This window comes from Capra hircus, chromosome 24, assembly GCF_001704415.2.
Source record: "Capra hircus breed San Clemente chromosome 24, ASM170441v1, whole genome shotgun sequence".
Classification (NCBI taxonomy): Eukaryota; Metazoa; Chordata; class Mammalia; order Artiodactyla; family Bovidae; genus Capra; species Capra hircus.
The window spans coordinates 21291518-21311529 of record NC_030831.1 but is presented as its reverse complement, the minus strand read 5'-3'; the positions used below and the strand labels follow the sequence as shown (position 1 = coordinate 21311529).

At 39.2% G+C, this 20012-nt stretch overlaps 1 protein-coding gene across 2 annotated transcripts in view; it reads left to right on the top strand.

Annotated features, from left to right (window-relative positions):
- ELP2 (elongator acetyltransferase complex subunit 2) overlaps positions 1-20012 on the top strand; it is a 55484-nt gene that overhangs the window by 7757 nt on the left and 27715 nt on the right. Inside the window, exons 1-11 of one of the 2 annotated variants that reach the window (XM_013974247.2) lie at positions 587-683; positions 1652-1730; positions 4463-4533; positions 8806-8962; positions 9345-9422; positions 10810-10874; positions 12154-12220; positions 12700-12840; positions 14221-14316; positions 16679-16779; positions 16967-17098. In XM_013974247.2, the coding sequence (XP_013829701.1) occupies positions 651-683; positions 1652-1730; positions 4463-4533; positions 8806-8962; positions 9345-9422; positions 10810-10874; positions 12154-12220; positions 12700-12840; positions 14221-14316; positions 16679-16779; positions 16967-17098 (1020 nt within the window). In that variant the 5' untranslated portion in view covers positions 587-650. Of the gene's footprint in view, positions 1-586; positions 684-1651; positions 1731-4462; positions 4534-8805; positions 8963-9344; positions 9423-10809; positions 10875-12153; positions 12221-12699; positions 12841-14220; positions 14317-16678; positions 16780-16966; positions 17099-20012 lie in introns of those variants that run through there. The other variant, XM_005696971.3, reaches the window with a different exon arrangement.

Sequence of the window (20012 nt, the reverse complement as noted above, 5' to 3'; positions counted from 1 at the left end):
GTGAGGGTGTGTTCTGACTTTATTGATTTACATACAGCTGTCCAGCTTTCCTGACACTTCTTGCTGAAGAGACTGTCTTTTCTTCATTGTATATTCTTGCCTCCTTTGTGAAAAATTAATTGACCCTAGGTGTGTGGGTTTGTTTCTAGGCCCTCTGTTTGGTTCCATTGATCCATATGTCTATTTTTTTTTTTTTTTTTTGTCAGTGCCATGTTGTTTTGATTACTGTAGCTTTGTAGCACTGTCTGATGTCTGGGAGGGTTATGCTTCTTGCTTTGTTCTTTTCCATGCACTCTTAACTGGCAAGATAAATCACGTAAAACCAAGGGTAAACTTGACGTTGGCCATCAACCAAGGCTGTAGAAGCCTATCTTCCTGCAGCTGTCTAGTGGATTTGTACCCATGCCTTCCCCCACATTTTTATTTTTAATGATAAATTGGTGGCTATCTCAGGGGATTTTAACATCAAGAAAAAAGGTGTATGGATTCTAGGGAGTTTTGTTTTGTTAACTATTGTTGGCTGGGTATTTAATTAAATATAGGATTAAACGTGTCAGATGCTAAAGTGAAACTTCGGAGATGATGTTCGTTCAGCACACTCTTTGATGCTAGCCTTGAACTGAGTGGTGATGACGCAAAAATAATGGATTATGACTCCTACCCATCAAGGAATTCTCATTCTGGTGAGAAAGACAATGAAATACTTTAAATCAGCAAGCTCCAGTGTTTTTGGCACCAGGGACTGGTTTCATGGAAGACAGTTTTTCCACAGACCAGGGATGGGAGGGTATGTTTTGGGATGATTCAAGCACATTACATTTATTGTGCAGTTTATTATTACATCAGGTCCATCTCAGATCATCAGGCATTAGATCCTGGAAGCTGGGGGCCCCTGCGTTAGATTGTTTTCCAAACTCACATAACCCATATGTGGACTATATTAGCTTGTGCACATTTCCCTTTGTATACCTTTTTCTCAGCTGTGAGAATTCCAGTTGATGTGTAAGCAGGTGTGAAGTCAGTGCTCTAGGCAACCGGTAGAGAAAGGGCTATAAGAGGAGGGCCCAGTAGGCAAAGAGTCTCCAGCATTAGGAGATGTAGAGAAAACCCAGGTGTGGAGTGATCTGGTGAAAGCAGCAGTCTGAGGATCTGCAGGGAACCTGGCCGTAGGCCCTGAAGGGATCTGATGTCTGACGACCTTCGTAGTTGTGGCCTAGTGACCTTGTGTCCTTAAGGCTGAAGAATCCAACACCAGATCAGCCATGGCATGCTAAGTAAGCCATGATTTTTCATCCATCAATCATGCATTCCTTTATTTTTCTTTAGGTCTAGCAAATTCTTGAATCTGTACAAGCATGGTAAAAGTAGGCCCTGAAACCAGTGAGAACATAGGCCTTGTCTAATCTGGTTTGGAGACAGGCTCCCTAAATAAGAAGAGGGTAGGGCTGAGTGACCGTGGAGTGGGGCAGAAGGCAGGAATGAATTTTAAAATGTGAATGGATGACTTAAGCCATGGTAAAGTTTATGAGTTAAGGAAGGTGATTCTGTTTGAAGTAATCCTGAACATTTTCTGAAATCTGATATTTATTAATTTATCAGCTCCTCTGTGGGACACATTCCAACATACTAACTGGTGTTTTCTCCTCTACAGAAAAGGGTTGTTGTCACCAACCTGAATGGTCATGCTGCTCGAGTCAATTGCCTACAGTGGATTTGTAAACAGGATGGTTGTAAGTATTAATCTGACTTCCTTAATTTAGCATTACTGTATCCGATATTATGTATTTAGAAAAATAGAAGAAAAATGACATGCCCAGTGAAATATCTGACTTATACTACTTCTACTTTGAAGCATGGATAACACAGCAGTACTTAGGATGAGGGTAGAGGCACCCCTCCTACTGAAGCGAGAGCCCCGCCATTGCCCACAGCTTTTGATCCAAAGCCTGTATGCTTGTATTGGAGCCCAGACTGGGATTCAGAAAATTCAGCCTGTGGGTGGTCTGTTTCTGCCACAGACAAACAATTGATTTTTTAGGCAAGGCATTGCATTTTTGTTGACCCTAGTTTGCATCTTCAGTTCAGTTCAGTTCAGTCGCTCAGTCATGTCCGACTCTTTGCGACCCCATTAATATACAAAAAGTAAAACTTTGAACTAAATCAGTGAGTGATGCATGACACTTATGAGGTCAAAATTATTTTCTGAATAATACTAAGAAGTTATTCCTCGTCTTCATTCTGTCCCAAGTATGTAGTGCCATTTTCCAGTGACTACATAATGTGTGATGTTGCCACTGTTTAAACACTGGAGCAGATATGAAAATCCAGGTGTATTCTAATAAAGTCAGACTTTAAAGAGGTTTGCTGAAATATTAAACAGTGCCTTTCTTCTTATTTTTTTGTTTTGGGAAATACAGGGTTTCCCCCTATTAAAAAATGTTATGTTAGTTCTTGTTATACATAAGTGAACTAATATACAAGTATTTTTCAAATTTCTCAGTTTTAATTTCTGTTGTGATTAATATTGGCACATATAGCCTATATAAACAAAAGGTCTTTGGGGTCCTTAAAAAATTATATGAGTGTCAATGAGTCCTTATATCAAAACATTTGGGAATTGCTGGACTAGATTATCTCCAGGTCTCTTTCATCTCGGAGATTCCACGGCTCCAGAATTTTTATTTAACATTGCTTTTAGATGTGCTTCTAAAATCCTGTGGAAATTCGTCATATGTCTTAACTATACCTACTATAGTGTTCTTATGGACTCTGAATTAATTTTATTTTCTGATTTTGCAACTATTTATTGAGAGCATCCTGAGCCAGGCCCAAAGGCAAAATTTCCTGAATTAGTGAGCTGTGGTTTTATCTGTGACATTAAGAAAACGTTTAATAAGCTATTTATTACAGTTGGTAATGCAGAGTTAGTCATATTAGGTCAGTAAAAACCATTAAATAGTAGAAAGAGTGGCTGTTAGTACATATATTAAAATAAAATTGTAATTATATTAATTGCTACCAAATGACATCAAAGCCTACTTGAATCTCAGTATAGGGATTCCTTTTAAAGTATTAATTTGGGCTTGTATGTTTTATCTTCCCTTTAAAAGTGAGGTTACATAAAATGAATTGCTTGTGTATCACTGAAATCTATTACGGTTACAACTGATTTTCTCAGAATTGGATTCTATTGCCAGATAATTCAGGTACTCTTTCTAACCCATATATCAGTGACATGAAATTCTAGTGATATTATTTTATATTTTCAAAACATCTGGTTCTTATCACATTACTTTCATGTACCTTAGAGCAGTTATCAGAATGATATAGTTAGGTCAGTGGCTTAATTGCCATGACACATGAAGAAATTAAAGCCCAAGATTGTACCTGGCTGGCAGCAGGGTTAGGATATGAGCCTGGGACTTTTGAGTACAAATCTAATGTGTTCAGTCTGCCAGCTATTTCACCTAACTATCTAGACATAAACCCGCAGAAATAAATAAATGGAAAATCCAAACCAAAATTAGATTATTTCCCCCTTTTTGGTTCTTATTCATTTTCTTCTATCAATAAATAAATGTTTGAAGGAGCTATTTTGAAATATGTGTTTGATTTCAAAAATATTTCATGTGCTTGACAACACCAGCTAACTGTAATGACTGGTATATGTTATTTCTACCCAAAATGTTTAGCCTGAGTCTCATAAGGAAACAACCAGGCAAATTCACATTGAGGGACATTGGGCAAAACAACTGGCCTGGACTCGCATTGTGACAAAAGGAGAAACTGGAAAGTTATTCAGGATTAAAGGAGACTTAAAAGATGTGTCAATCAAATGCATAATGTATGGTCTTAGATTTTTGAGTAAAAAAGAAGTTACAGAAGACATACTGGGACAATCTTGGAAAATTTTAATATGTATTATTATGTAACATTACTGTGTTATTGTTAACATTCTTGAATGTGATAATTATATGTGGTAGCTCTGTGGGTAAAGGATCCACCTGTCAATGCAGGAAATGTGGGTTCGATCCCTGCGTTGGCGAGATAGATCCCCTGTTGAAGGAAATGGCAGACCACCCCAGTATTTATGCATGGGAAATTCGATGGAGAGAGAAGCCTGGTAGGCTACAGTCCGTGGGGTCACATACAGTCAGACACGACTGAGCGACTAGTCAACAACAATGTAGGAGAATGTTCCAGTTTTTGAGAAGAATAGGGTAAAATATCTTAAGGATCAAAGGTCATCATGCCTCCAGCTTATTATTGAATGGTTTATCAAAAGCAAAAATGGAGGTATGTGTAAATGTACATACAGAGAGCAAGCTGTTAAGCAAATATGGCAAAATCTTAACAGTTGGTGAATACAGGTAAAAGTATCTGAGTTTTGTTTTTTCCATAGCTTTGAAGTTTTTCAAAATAGCTGGGGAAAAAATATTCACTGAGATACAATTTTTTTCAGCTCCTTCAACTGAATTAGTTTCTGGAGGATCTGATAATCAAGTGATTCACTGGGAAATAGAGAATAATCAGGTGGGTAGACATGTTTATGATTATAAGAAATGACTGTCATATCTACATTTATTTTCAGTTTTTCCTGTCATTTTTCTCGTGTTCCTCCTTGATGAACTTCCTTATTCTTGCTTATTAGTAACCCAGATCCTGTATCTTCCATATGTCATAGGTCCTGTCCCCTTCCTTCTAATACCTGCATCCATATTCATAGGCTGTCAGTCATTTCTTTGAATGTCTTATCATTTGAAATAATTTACAAAGTGATCTTACATGGGCTGTTTTGTTTTCAGTGATCACAAAAATTCATACTGCTGCGTGCATAGGACAATGGTTGCCTTGTGGATATAGATTTATATAATTCTGCGTGATGTTACAATATGCAGTACTGGGCGTGCATGGACCTCTACGGATGGACGTTTAAGTTGGTTCTAATTGGAAGCAGAGATTAAAAATGTGAAGCTGGTGCATCAGATATTTGAACATCTGCCATGCAGAAGATACAAATGAGCCAGAATCCTGTTCATGAATTGTGCATATATATCGAAGGCAAAATGTGCTTAAATAACTACAAATTTGTTTAATAAGTACAAAGGTGGCTGTATGGGTGAGTGCTTGCACTTGCTGTACCACAACCATGCTGCTGTGAAAGTTCAGTAGGGATCTAAGAGGTGGCCCTTGAATTGAGTCTAATAGTATGAGATGATTTTCTTAGGAAGACTTAAAGGGTTGAGGATTCCAGGTAGGAAAAAAAGCATGAATCAAAGTTCAGGTAAGAAAGGAGACCATTTGCTCAGAAGTATCCATTTTTCACTATAGCCTAAGATGTCCTAAGGGCAGGGCTTTTCAAGCTCGTTCAGAGAATTATTCATCTTTAAGCTCTGTGTGAAAAGGAATCTGTGGCCACTGTGGGAAAACAGTACATATACTTCTCTTAGAGAATCATTAAGTGTATATGAGCATAGTGAAGGCTCTGAACAGTTCTGACATGGGCAGACCTGCTCACCTTTTTTCAACCAGTGTTTCCTTCAAGTCTAATTCCTCCCCACCCCCCTTTAAGTCCCTTAGCATCCATTGTAACTTTGAGGAACACTGTTTTGGAAATATTTCTTGATACCACATGACGGGCAGTAGAAGTATTACTTTTCTAGTAAGAGGAGGAGATGATCTCGTGAGACTTTGAGTTCAAGAGTTTGTTCTTTATGAACAGGCATTTGGAAGTCATTCAGGATTTCTTGCCTGGAAAATCCCATGGACAGAGGAGCCTGGTGGGCTTCTGTCCATAGGGTCATGGGAGTCAAACACGGCTTAGTAGCTAAACCCACCAGCAGCAGGATTTCTAGGTAGTGGAGTATTGTATGTCAAAGGAAAATGAGTCTAACAGGAGTGTGCCAAATTGGGATAGGAAAAAATAAGAAGGAAGAGATATGAAATGTATTCTTGAAGGCAAAATGATTTTGGCATTGACTAGATAGTTGTCAAAAGAGTGGGAAGCTTGTGGGTAGAGAAGTGAGAAATCAAAAACAGTGAGATTCTGTCTCCGGGCCCTGGAAGAAAGATGCTTCTACAAAGCAAAATAGGCAAGTGGGAGGGAAGATGTTGTAAACATTTCACTTGTATTGCTGGCCAGATACCCAGACTTGTCTCCAGAGAAAGGGGCCAGATGTGGAGGTGGGGATTGTGGAGTCACTTAGACTTGAATGAGAACTGCAAAGGCTTATGTAGCAAAGCAGCTCCTATTTGGACTTATCTTGGCAGAGGAATTCAGAGAGAACCACTTGAGCACTCGTTTTTGAGACCTTGAGTTAAGACTTGCAAGACTCTTTTGTCAGTGCTGCCCTAAGCTTCTGTCGGTAGAGAGACTTGCAGGCTAAGTATCTGATGGCAGACAGCAAACTTAGACATGGACCAGAAAGGAGGCTGAGGCTAAACAGGAAAAGGAGGAAGATGAAAGGCCTCAAAGAGGGATGAAGGGAGTAAGAGGATTTGGAGGAAGGAGTCACACACTGTAGCTTGAGAGGCTTAAAGGTTCCGTCTGGTATGTATTTTCATGCACACAGGTGCTCATTGCATCTTGACTTCTGATAAAAGGAAATAGTTTTAAGCTGGCATAATGAGAGATTTGAGTCTTTGACTAGTGGGTGTTGTTTTTTAACAAGCCAGTGAACTTGAGAGATTTGTTTTGTTTGCGCTTTTAAGATTCTCTGATGGTTGAAATAAAATTCTGCTTAAAGATGTGAAATGACATAGGAAACAAATTTACGATTGCCATAGGGGAAAGGGGATGGGGATGGGGTAAAATTAGGAGCCTGGGATTAGCAGATACAAACTATATAAAATGAATAACACAACAAGGCCCTACTGTATAGCACAGGGAACTTTATTCAAAACCATAACAGGAAAGGATGTGAAAAAGAATATGTATAATACAATGTAACACTGTAAATCAATGATACTTCAGTATAAAATAAAACAGACAAAAACTGGTGTGAAATGAGTTTTTCCCATAGATTTAATATTTGGGAAGTAATTATACAGACTCAGATAGCATTACCGACGGAGTGGGCATGAATTTGAGCGATCTCCGAAACATAGTGAAGGATGGGGAAGCCTGGCATACTGCAGTCCTTGGGGTTGCAAAGAGTTGTACACGACTTAGTGACTGAGCAACAACAATAACAATAAATTTTAAATACCAGAAAGTATAAAGAAGAAAAAAGACACAAGATTTACGTGGCTAACATTCTAATGAAGATTGTTCCATATCTCTAGTGTTTAATTATGTACTAAAGTGATTTTGTTTACTTGAGTTTTAAAAAGTGTTTTTTTTCAGAGAAGTCAGAGGTTAATGACTACAGGAAGTTAGTGTACAAAGCCTTATATGTAACTATTAATTACCTTTTTGAGTGGCAGAGTTCTACTTAAGTAATTGGAAAAACAGTTGAGATATTTAAGGCACCTTTATTTCAGCGGACAACAATTTACAAAACATACCTCTCAAGGAAAGTGGTAAATCTTACATATTTGGAACTCTTAAAAATACAGACCCACAATAACAGAAATGATACTACAGGGCATAATCTTGCATGGCAAGCAGGAAGAGTGATAACCAGGTGGCATTTCCCAGTTTTTGCCAGTTCTTTATTTTGTAGCTCTGCTTGATACTTGCAAGTATTATGAGTGGATGCTGAAAAAACTTGGTAAAAGTTTGACAGCAAACAGAACATTTACTCATTCCTAAAACATGATCTCACATGTTGCTGCTAAGTCACTTCAGTCGTGTCCGACTCTGTGTGACCCCATAGACGGCAGCCCACCAGGCTCCCCTGTCCTTGGGATCCTCCAGGCAAGAACACTGAAGTGGGTGGCCATTTCCTTCTCCAATGCATGAAAGCGAAAAGTGAAAGTGAAGTCGCTCAGTTGTGTCCGACTTAGCAACCCCATGGACTGCAGCCTACCAGGCTCCTTTGTCCATGGGATTCTCCAGGCAAGTACTGGAATGGGGTGCCATTGCCTTCTCACATATTACCACCAAAAAAAATTTTCATAGTGAAAAAACATGGTTGACACTACCTTTGCTAAAATATCAAAGGTAATTTAACTGATAGTGGAACAGGCTGACATTGCGTATCTGCTGGTGTGTTACGCTGATGTTGTGACAACGTCACAATGTCAGCCCTGAGTCTTTTCATGGGGAGACGTCAGACCAATCCTAGAGGAGGAGCAGTCCACAAATCTGGCCTGTAGTCTTCAAAGGTATCAATGTCATTGATGTCTTTCCATGGTGATAAGTGAGCATTATCCTTTTTGTTGGCTTAGAATATGAGTCTAAAATTATTTAATCAGTTTCCTATTAACACTTTTTTTCCTATTAATACTTTTAAGTTGATTGCAGTTTTCCTGAAGAGTGTATGATAAGTATGCTTCTGCATTTGTCTTTTATTGTCAGTTAAACTAGTGCTGCTCTCTCAGAGTAGGTTCTTAGATGTGAGATTGCTATGTCAAGGGATGTGCACATTTTGTGTGTTGTTAATATAATCAGACAGACTTCGCACAAGTTTATGTTCTTCTTAGCTTGTTCTTGTTCAGTCGCTAAGTTGTGTCTGACTCTTTGCAACCCCATGAACTGCGGCACACCAGCCTTCCCTGTCCTTCACTATCTCAGCTTGAAAGGACTTATTTCTGGGTCAGGCATTTTAACAATGCCTTTAATCCTCTGATTCTAGTTAAGTGCAGGTGAGACTGATAATTCTTTCATTTAACGTAGCGTTTTTGTTGTTATTTGTGATTCAGCTTTTAAAAGCAGTCCACATCTACGGCCATGAAGGACCTGTTTATGCAGTGCATGCCGTTTACCAGAGGAGGGCGCCAGACGTTGCATCGCAGACACTGATAGTGTCCGCAGCTTCCGATTCTACTGTTAGAATCTGGTCTAAACAGGGTTCTGAAGGTAGGTTTAGAGCCATTATTCCAAACAGATGAAATAATGATTATCAAATGAACAGCATCTTAGATGAGTATCCTCATAATTTTTTGTCTTTCAAGCAGTTTTTGAAATGTTAGAATTCTAATCTACATGTTTTTTCTTGTATACTTTTCTAGAATTCCTGTTTACCAAACTGTTGATAATGTAAATTTCCTCAAAGCCTTTTCATTTAGGTCTTTTTGTTCTCTTGTAACCTTAAAGCTGACCATTTAAATTCCCATTGTCACTGGGGGCCCAGGACTGACTTTCTCATCTCTCTGCTGATGTCCAGGGTTCTGATGATGTCACTGGACCTCTCCAGGAGGATAAGCTGAGTTAGTTGTTCATGGTGTGTTTTATTTCTTAGTGACATGCCTTCAGACCTTGAACTTTGGAAATGGATTCGCTCTGACTCTCTGCTTGTCTTTTTTGCCTAATATTGATGGTGAGTTTCCTGCTAAGTGTATATTAAAAGAGCAGCGTATTTTTATATCTCCATACAACTAGGACCTCAAAGAAACATATTGGATCTTAATTTTGTATCTGAATATTTTCAGAAGACAAGTTGAGAGACATGGATAACATACTTTTGTTCTCAGTAGTCAAATGATCTGTGTATAAAACATAAGGTTAAGGGGGTGGCTGTTAGAAACTTCAGTAGCTGTTAAAAATTTAAGACATTTAATATGAACTTGAGATTGATACTCCTATTTATTAGATACATGTTCAGTATAGATGAAATTTGGGGAAATTGCCTAGGTCTGTAGAAGATGGAGGTCTGGGATAAGTTGAGAAGGTACTAAGGATGGGCCCATGAGCATTTCTCTTAAGGTGACAGCCCCTGCCCATTGTGCACAGTGACAGTTTGCCTCAGACCACTTAAAATCTCTAAGCGAAAAATGTCCTTTTGCTGGGAAGCCCGTCTTTACCTGTCTTTGATTATCCTCCACCAGGATGGTGGCCAGCGCATGTCAGACAGTCTTGTGGCTCCTCAGTTGCCTGGAGGACAGAGCTGGTGGGCAGAGGCTGGGCCTGGAACCCTTCAGGCTGTTTTGCCCTCTGCAGCGGGAGCTGCAACTTCGTGGTCTCACATGATGTCCCACTTTCTGCCAGGGCTTCCCAGGAGGAGGAATTGCACACGTTCTGTTGTGGTTTTCGTTACATACAGTTTCATTTCTTCGCATCTGCATTGAGGCTGAGTGACTGAAGTTTTATGGCTTTTTAAAAAATTGATTTAAAGAAAACTAATTTTACAGTCACACCTTTCATAGCTTTTTAACCACATAGTTATATATGTGCTTTTATTTTGTTCTTTAATTACTCCGTGGATTTTGTTTTATTATCAAATTCTGGAAACGTAGGGTCCTCAAAGTAACAAACATACTGTTAAATCTTTGTGCAATAACCAAGATGCTGGGCTCTTAGTTGCTCTCCCGGGTTTTTTATTATTCACATGGGCTAATGATTCCTATTAAGTGTTCTGGCTGACATGGTTAAGTGCTCCCAGCTTGTTTTTACTGCTGAGCTCTTTTTATTGCTCCTTCTATCATAAATGACACAGAACAGAGGAGAGGATTCTGTTAATAGTCATTCTTTGCCACGTATCCATTTAATGGAACATTCTAGAATATTCATTTTATTCCTAAAGATATTATTGAGTGCTTTCAATTTATTTGTTCAGTGATGTGGGAAATAGAAGTCAAGGCTCTACCTAGAACTTAGGACATGGCATAGGTGATTGTCATAACTTAGGATGGCTATTATGATGATGTATAATATTTTATATATATATGTTATATGATGCTTATAGTAATGCCTCTTTTTCCTCCCAGTGCCGGTATTAGCATGTGGTGATGATGACTGCAAAATTCACTTATTTGTTCAACAAAACAATCAGGTAATTGTTCATCTTTCTTTAAGAGGCTAGAATTATGTTCTGCTTAATTCCATATCTTAAGACAGACTTTATAGAGTTTGGGGGATGTTCTGATCTAAGTTGACCAATCCAATAGGAAGATCTTTTCGACAGTCCTCTGTTAAACCGCTTGTCGCTGTTTGATCGCCAGGTATTCTGCTGCTGCTTTGGCCTCCAAGTCCAGACTTGTTGCGGAAGACAGATTGTTAGGTCGGGAAGAAGAGAGGGAAATGTTGTAGTAGTATTTTTTTCTTAAGAAATTTAGATGAAATATAACATACCTACCGTGAAATACACCCCTAGCAGTGCTTATTTGTTCTTGTAATCTTTTCCTGTTCTCTGAGTGGTTAAACCAGAGGGAAGTTTCGGAAAGAGCGTTGGTTAACCCTATGTTCATTTAGTTAATAGAGGGTGAGTGAAAGTTGCTTAGCCGTGCCTGCTCTTTGTGACCCCATGGACTGTACAGTCCATGGAATTCTCCAGATCAGAATACTAGAGTGCATAGCTATTCCCTTCTCCAGGGGATCTTCCCAACCCAGGGATTGAACCCAGGTCTCCTGCATTACAAGCTGAGCCACCAGGAAGGTCCAAGAATACTGGAGTACATAGCCTATCCCTTCTCTAGCGGATCTTCCCGACCCAGGAGTCAAACCAGGGTCTCCTGCATTGCAGGTGGATTCTATACCAGCTGAGCTACCAGGGAATCCCTAGTTAATAATAGAAATACTTACTTCTTTGCATTTTATAAGAAAGCTAAAAATCATTATGTTCAGCCACCCAGCTTTTTTCTGTATTGTATCTACAGTGTATGTCATTTTACCTTGTGAACAGTTGATGTATTTGGGGACTACAGATATTATCTCCTCATGCTGCTGCTGCTAAGTCACTTCAGTCGTGTCCGACTTTGCGACCCCATAGACGGCAGCCCACCAGGTTCCCCTGTCCGTGGGATGCTCCAGGCAAGAACACTAGAGTGGGTTGCCATTTCCTTCTCCAGTGCATGAAAGTGAAAAGTGAAAGTGAAGTCGCTCAGTCGTGTCTGACTCCTAACAACCCCATGGACTGCAGCCCACCGTGACTGCTCAGTTAAATGATATAGATGATGACTTTTTTTCATTCCCAAGTGAGAACTCTATCAGATAGTGTTCCCAGTTTTTTTAAAAAAATGCAGGAGGAATGGCTGAGATCAAATGAAGTCACTGATATACATTAAAATATTAAATTCTTACATTAAATCCTGTGATTTTTGTTATCTTACTAGTTTCAGAAAATGCTTTTTCTCTCTGGACATGAGGATTGGATAAGAGGCGTGGAATGGGCAGCCTTTGGTCAGTATGAAATATTGCTAAAGTACATATAGTACAGACAAGTATGTGTAACTTTCAAAAAAAGCAGCCTCTTATGTTTTAATTTAACATTTTCTTTGTATGTAACATTTTTCTGTTGGCCCAGTTAGAAAAGAGGATACTTATCCTTTGTATTAAGTATTAGTTGGGATGGTAGAGGATGACATAAGTTGATCTTTACAGGAGGACACTGGCTATTGCTTGTGCAGACATTCTTGAGAAGTTTGTAGAAATTAGTAGATTGTATAGGAATACCAAATATTATAACTGTTTATTAGCATTTTATGTGTATTTGTCAATGTCATTGAAAATTAATATCAGTCAAATTAATGAAAGATAGGGAAGCAAAGTCTAATTTTTTCAGGAAATCTAGAAATGTATATATTGTAGAAGAAAAACTCTTATACTTAAATTTAAGAATAGAATGTTCTAAAGATAATAATATCTGTTTTTTTAACTAGGAAGAGATCTTTTCCTAGCAAGCTGTTCACAAGATTGCCTGATACGCATGTGGAGACTGTATGTAAAATCAACATCTTTAGAAACTCAGGAAGATGATAATATAAAACTGAAAGAAAATACTTTTACTGTAGAAAATGAAAGTGAGTAAGAATGAAAATATTCGATGCAGTAATTCTTAGATTTCCTACCTGATTTATTTATCTGTATCACTACACATATGTGAAGGTTAGGTTTTCGGAAGTATCAGATCCCTAGCTGAAACTTATATTATGCATTTTTCCTTTTTTATTTTTATGTGAGAGTAAGTCATTTTTAATATAGGAAACTTACTTTTCTAAACCATGTTAGGTATTTTTTGTTGCTGAAAATGTTTAGTATTTTCTCAATAAATTAGTTTGTAAAATTTTGCTTATTTCAGTTTTAGCATAGGAAGATCTAAAGAAATAATGTGAATTATTTGTACCTTTGTTGGAGGATATTCATAAGAGACAACTAAATTCCTATATTTGAATGGCATATGTAGTTCTGATTTTCTTATTGTCTGGCATTAGAATAGTACCCCTCCATGGTAGGTTCTGTTGGAGATAATTTTCTATGGGTATGAAAATCATAATGCTAATCCTTACTTAACATTGTTCATCCAGAAATACACTTCTTTGTTATTACTCTTCTTGGTTATAACGCCCATTAGAGTTGAGATTTGGTGACAGATTTATGGAGAGAACCAAGAAATACTATAAGCAGCACATTGTTTCCAAATATGAAAACTTTTGTGATATTTTCATTAATTATTTTGTTTGAAAGTTCACAGTACTGATTTGACTTCCTTTAGTTTTACATTTATCTTAGGAGTGTTGTCTCTTTTTAATGGTAGTTTAGACTATTTCATATAGTAAGTGAGGATTGCAAAGGAGGCCGGCATGTCTTTTTTGTTTTTTAATTATAGCATAAGAGTCACTGTCCCTGAAAATTTAAAATAGAACATATCCCTTAATTTTTATTTATAGCTAAGTAGGCAAATGGCACCCCACTCCAGTACTCTTGCCTGGAAAATCCCATGGACAGAGGAGCCTGGTAGGCTGCAGTCCATGGGGTCGTGAAGAGTCAGACACAACTGAGTGACTTCCCTTTCACTTTTTTCTTTCATACATTGGAGAAGGAAATGGCACTCCACTCCAGTGTTCTTGCCTGGAGAATCCCACGGATGGGGGAGCCTGGTGGGCTGCTGTCTATGGGGTCGCACGGAGTCCGACACAACTGTAGTGACTTAGCAGCAGCAGCAGCAGCAGCAGGCAAAACATAAAGAAAAATCTATACATCTTTAGAGTTTACATATCTTTTTTCTCCTGTAATTTTGAACAAGGGGTAAAGTTAATGAAATTTAGAATTCAGTGTTTTTTGTTGAATCTAAATCATGTTCTGTTCTGATTTTTTTAAAATGTAATTGTACAACTGAGTTGGTTATGAAAATGTTCCTTTTAAAAAGAACTTTGTGGGAAGAATCTTTTTTGTTGTTGTAGGTATTAAAATAACATTTGCGGTTACTCTGGAGACTGTACTGGCTGGTCATGAAAACTGGGTAAATGCAGTTCATTGGCAGCCTTCATTTTACAAAGGTAGGAAGAAAAGCAAACACAAAGCCCTCCTTTCAGTTAAGTCTGACTGATAGAATTTTAAGCTGACCAAATGAAGTAGAGGCTATTTTTGAGTGTGATTAGAAATCTCAGGGACGTCTTTTGTGGTCCAGTGGGTAAGAATCTGCCTGCCAGTGCAGGGGACACAGGTTCGATCCCTGGTCTGGAACTGAGTTCCCGCATGTCACAGGGCAACTAAGCCTGTGAACCCCAACTGCTGGGCCCACGTACCCTAGATCCCATGCTCCGCAACAAGAGAAGCCGCTGCAATGAGGAGCCTGTCTACTACAACTCAGGAGAAGCCCCTGCTTGCTGCAACTCAAGAAAGCCCTAGCACAGCAGCGAAGAGCCAGTGTGCCACAATGAAGACCCATCCCAGCCAAAACAAACAAATAATTTTTAAAAAAGAAATCTCAAGTATAAGACATTTTCATGTTGGCAGAGTATAATACTGTAACCTGTTCAGCTAGCTCTTCAATTCCATTGCAAGTTGTATTTCTAAAAGAGAAAAAACTATGATTCCTGCTTTGATGCCAAAACTGCCATGTGGCTTTTAACTTTTTATCTTTAAAGTTTTTACCTGGTCCTTGTGGGATTTAAGAGAAATTGACTTTCAAGCCAACTTCACTTGACCCTTTACCCTTGGAAATACAAAGCTGGTAATACCCAGCTACGTCATTTATGACTAAGTAAAGATTTTCCTTCTTTCTTTTGCCCTTAACCTCTGTTTATGGAGTGATGATTGTGTGCACGTTCGAGTTGGCACTGAGGTGTAGAGCTGAGCGTGGCAGCAGCCCCGTTTTCTCTTCCCAGCCCCTTCCCCAAGACAAGAATAGAGAGCAGCAGTAATTAATGCTCAGGTAACACCATCCAGCTTTTATTATATTATGTCATATTTGCTGCAGTTTAAAAAGGATAAATTAGATATTATAGGACTTCCCTGGTGGTTCAGTGGATCAGAATCTCCTGCCAGTGCAGGGGCCCTGGGTTCAATCTCAGGCATGAAATGTTCCACATGCCGCAGAGCAACTGAATCCATGTGCTCCAACTGCTGAGCCTGTGAGCCACAACTGAGCCCACACACTGCAGCTACTGAAGTCCGTGCGCCTGGAGCCTGTGCTCCACAGCAAGAGAAGCCACCACCGTGAGAAGCCCTCACTCCCCTACTTGCCACAACTAGAGAGAACCTGCGCAGCAATGGAAACCCAGCACAACCAAGAATAAATAAATAAATTAAAATAAGAGATAAATTAGATATAGATACGGGGATCCCTGTAGTTTTTCCTGAACCCTTCCCCCTCCATCCTTCCCTTAAGGCTGAATTCAGTTATTCCCATGCACTTTTTATCCTTTTGTACTACACATATTTATGTAATCATAAAACTGTTTTGTAGCTGTTAAAATAATATAAAAATAAATAAATAAAATAAAATAATATCAGTATGCATTTGTGCTTGTACAACCTGCCGTTTTAGCTTAATACACTCAGCTATATAGTACAGTACTATAATAAATGTATAATACTTTCTCACAAATAATAAAACATCTTTAATCTTAGAGCATTTTACCTTGAAAAGTACAGTAGTGCAGTACAACAGCTGGCATACAGGGGCTGGCATCAAGTGATCAGGCAAGAAGAGTTACTGACGGGAGGAGGGAGAAGAGGTGGGAGATGGTAGAGCTGAAGGGCTGTCGAAAGATGAAGGCCAGGCTGCAGTCTCACCCAACACCTGATGTTGATGGCAAAGGATTGGTTCTCTCCTGGATTCAGTTCTATGTAAGCCTGTTGAAAAAATGATCCAGTGATGTCTGGGTAGCAGCTCTCTTTCTCTTGTCGTAGATGACAAGGTAGCACTGGATTGCATTCCGAATGGCTGCTCCAACCCTCGGGTACTGGTCTACGTTTAGGTCCCGTGCCTGAAAAACCAACAGTGCCTCCTCAAGTAAAGAAAATCCTCTTGCCGTTTCCTGTGTCATGAATCTCTTCAGTTCTTCAGTTTCTTTTTCCTCTCTTCTCTCTTCGTCCTTTCTGTGGGCCTCCCAATTCTTCATTGGAGGTCTTCATTAGAAAGTGCCTTGTATCGCGCAGCAAGGAGTTCAGTGAAGTCGCCCTCTTGCACATCTAGCTTAAAATAACGATACTGTACCACTGGACTCTATACAGTGCTGTAAAGTACCCAAAAGCATGACCACTTGTAGAGGATGCATACAGGTGACAAATGCATGCTAGACACATGAGCTAACTTATGTGACTGGACATGGCGAGCGCACTTTGCCTCTATGAAAGTGTGCAATTTGAATTTTTTATTTAGAGGACTTACTGTAGTTTGGTTTTTTCCTTTAGATGGTATCCTACAACAGCCAATGAGATTGTTGTCTGCCTCAATGGATAAAACCATGATTCTCTGGGCTCCAGATGAAGAGTCAGGAGTTTGGCTAGAACAGGTAAAATGTGAATATTTAAGGAAAAGAAAAATGAGTACGTGAAGCAGTAAATCCCAAGTCAGTGTTCCGAGAGCTACAGATGTTCACTCTTCGTGTATGTTAAATAAGTGAGAACACAATCTCTGGAATCAGTGGTTTCTGTTGTGAGAAATCGGTTATGAATTGTTTTCTGTGTATTATTGAGTAGGTTCGAGTAGGAGAAGTGGGTGGCAATACCCTGGGATTTTATGATTGCCAGTTCAATGAAGATGGCTCCATGATCATCGCTCATGCTTTCCACGGAGCGTTGCACCTATGGAAACAGAATGCTACCAACCCAGTAAGGAAAATGCTTTTAAATCATTTCTGATCAAATAGAGTAAATCGTAAGTGAAACCTAGGGAAACAGTGTTGTTTTATCTCAGACACTCTTCAGAAACCTAATAGAGGCATTTAAGTTCAGATGATGCCACTTTTACTGTAGATGTTATTCTGTTGTTATACTAAGTAAGAAATTTATGCTTTTCTAACAATAAAATTCAACTGTCTAACATTGTTGCAATATTAAAATTTGCGTGTAGTTAAAATTTTTACATAAGTGAAGTTTAAACTGCATAAAATGTAAGCTCTCCCTTAAGCTATATGCATTTTGTGATGAGAGTTTTTTCTAAAATGTTTAATTTCTTTGTCTTATGCAAGATAACATAATTTGATGTTTTCCTGTTGGTTAGCTAGGTGCTCCACTGATAATTTGTTGAGTTGTTGAATGACTGACTGACAGAAGAGCATTTAGAAGGATCTGTTACTTTATGAAGGAATATATTAATGCTCTCAGGGGCCCTTGATATATGTAATTCTAAATGATCCTGCAAATATTGGGCTTTTCTAGATCTCTCTTACACTTTTTACTCTCTTGGAGAGGAATAATCTTTCTCTAGGTAGGTATAATAGCTGCTTTGCAGTATTATTCCAATCTCTTGCTTCCTAATTTGCTTCCGACCTGCTTCTCTGGGTTTGGGGAAACGGGATGACAGAAATAGTGTTAGGAGCATGTGGATCTTGGCCCCAGAACTTACTAGCTATGTTTTTGAGGACATTACCGAACCTTTGTCTCAGATTACTCATCTGTAAAATATGGACACTAATAAAACTACTGAGAAGGATATGGCATCAGGTCCCATCACTTCATGGGAAATAGATGGGGAAACAGTGGAAACAGTGTCAGCCTGTATTTTGGGGGGCTCTAAAATCACTGCAGATGGTGATTGCAGCCATGAAATTAAAAGACGCTTACTCCTTGGAAGGAAAGTTACGACCAACCTAGATAGCATATTGAAAAGCAGAGACATTACTTTGCCAACAAAGGTCCATCTAGTCAAGGCTATGGTTTTCCAGTGGTCGTGTATGGATGTGAGAGTTGGACTGTGAAGAATTGATGCTTTTGAAGTGTGGTGTTGGAGAAGACTCTTGAGAGTCCCTTGGACTGCAAGGAGATCCAACCAGTCCATTCTGAAGGAGATCAGTGCTAGGTGTTTATTGGAAGGAATGATGCTAAAGCTGAAACTCCAGTACTTTGGCCACCTGATGCGAAGAGTTGACTCATTGGAAAAGACTCTGATGCTGGGAGGGATTGGGGGCAGGAGAAGAAGAGGACAACAGAGGATGAGATGGCTGGATGGCATCACCAACTCAATGGATGTGGGTTTGGGTGAACTCCAGGAGTTGGTGATGGACAGGGAGGCCTGGTGTGCTGCATTTCATGGGGTCACAAAGAGTCGGACACGACTGAGTGACTGAACTGAACTGAACTGAGGGGATTTTGGAGTTTTGCCAAGAGAACACACTGCTCATAGCAAAGACCCTCTTCCAACAACACAAGAGAAGACTCTGCACATGGACATCACCAGATGGTCAATACTGAAATCAGATTTATTATATTCTTTGCAGCCAAAGATGGAGAAGCTGTATAGTCAGCAGAAACAAGACTGGGAGCTGACTGTGGCTCAGATCGTGAACTCCTTATTGCCAAATTCAGACTTATATTGAAGAAAATAGGGAAAACCACTAGACCATTCAGGTATGACCTAAATCAACCCCTTAGGATTATATAGCGAAGTGACAAATAGATTCAAGGGATTAGATCTGATAGAGTGCCTGAAGAACAATGGATGGAGGTTCATGACATTGTACAGAAGGCAGTGATTAAGACCATCCCCAAGAAAAAGAAATGCAAAAATGCAGAATGGTTGTCTGAGGAGGCCTTACAAATAGCTGTGAAAAGAAGAGAAGCGAAAGGTAAAGGAGAAAAGGAAAGAGATACCCATTTGAACGCAGAGTCCCAAAGAATAGCGAAAAGAGATAAGAAAGCCTTCCTCAGTAATCAGTGCAAAGGGGAAAGACTAGAGATCTCTTCAAGAAAATTAGATACCAAGGGAACATTTCATGCAAAGATAGGCATAATAAAGGACAGAAATGGTATGGACCTAACAGAAGCAGAAGATATTAAGAAGAGGTGGCAAGAATACACAGAAGAACTATACAAAAATGATCTTCACGACCCAGATAATCATGATGGTGTGATCACTCACCCAGATCCAGACATCCTGGAATGTGAAGTCAGGTGGGCCTTAGGAAACATCAGTATGAACCAAGCTACTGGAGGTGATGGAATCCCAGTTGAGCTGTTTCAAATCCTGAAAGATGATGCTGTGAAAGTGCTGCACTCAATATGCCAGCAAATTTGGAAAACTCAGCAGTGGCCACAGGACTGGAAAAGGTCAGTTTTCTTTCCAAACCCAAAGAAAGGGAATGCCAAAGAATGCTCAAACTACCGCATAATTGCACTTATCTCACACACTAGTAAAGTAATTCTCAAAATTCTCCAAGCCAGGCTTCAACAGTACGTGAACCATGAACTTCCAGATGTTCAAGCTGGATTTAGAAAAGGCAGAGGAACCAGAGATCAAATTGCCAACATCCATTGGATCATTGAAAAAGCAAGAGAGTTCCAGAAAACCATCTATTTCTGCTTTATTGACTATGCCAGAGCCTTTGATTGTGTGGACCACAACAAACTCTGGAAAATTCTAAAAGAGATGGAAGTACCAGACCGCCTGACCTACCTCTTGAGAAATCTGTATACAGGTCAGGAAGCAACAGTTAGAACTGGACGTAGAATACTGGTTCCAAATCGGGAAAGGAGTTCGTCAAGGCTATATATTGTCACCCTGCTTATTTGACTTCTGTGCAGAGTA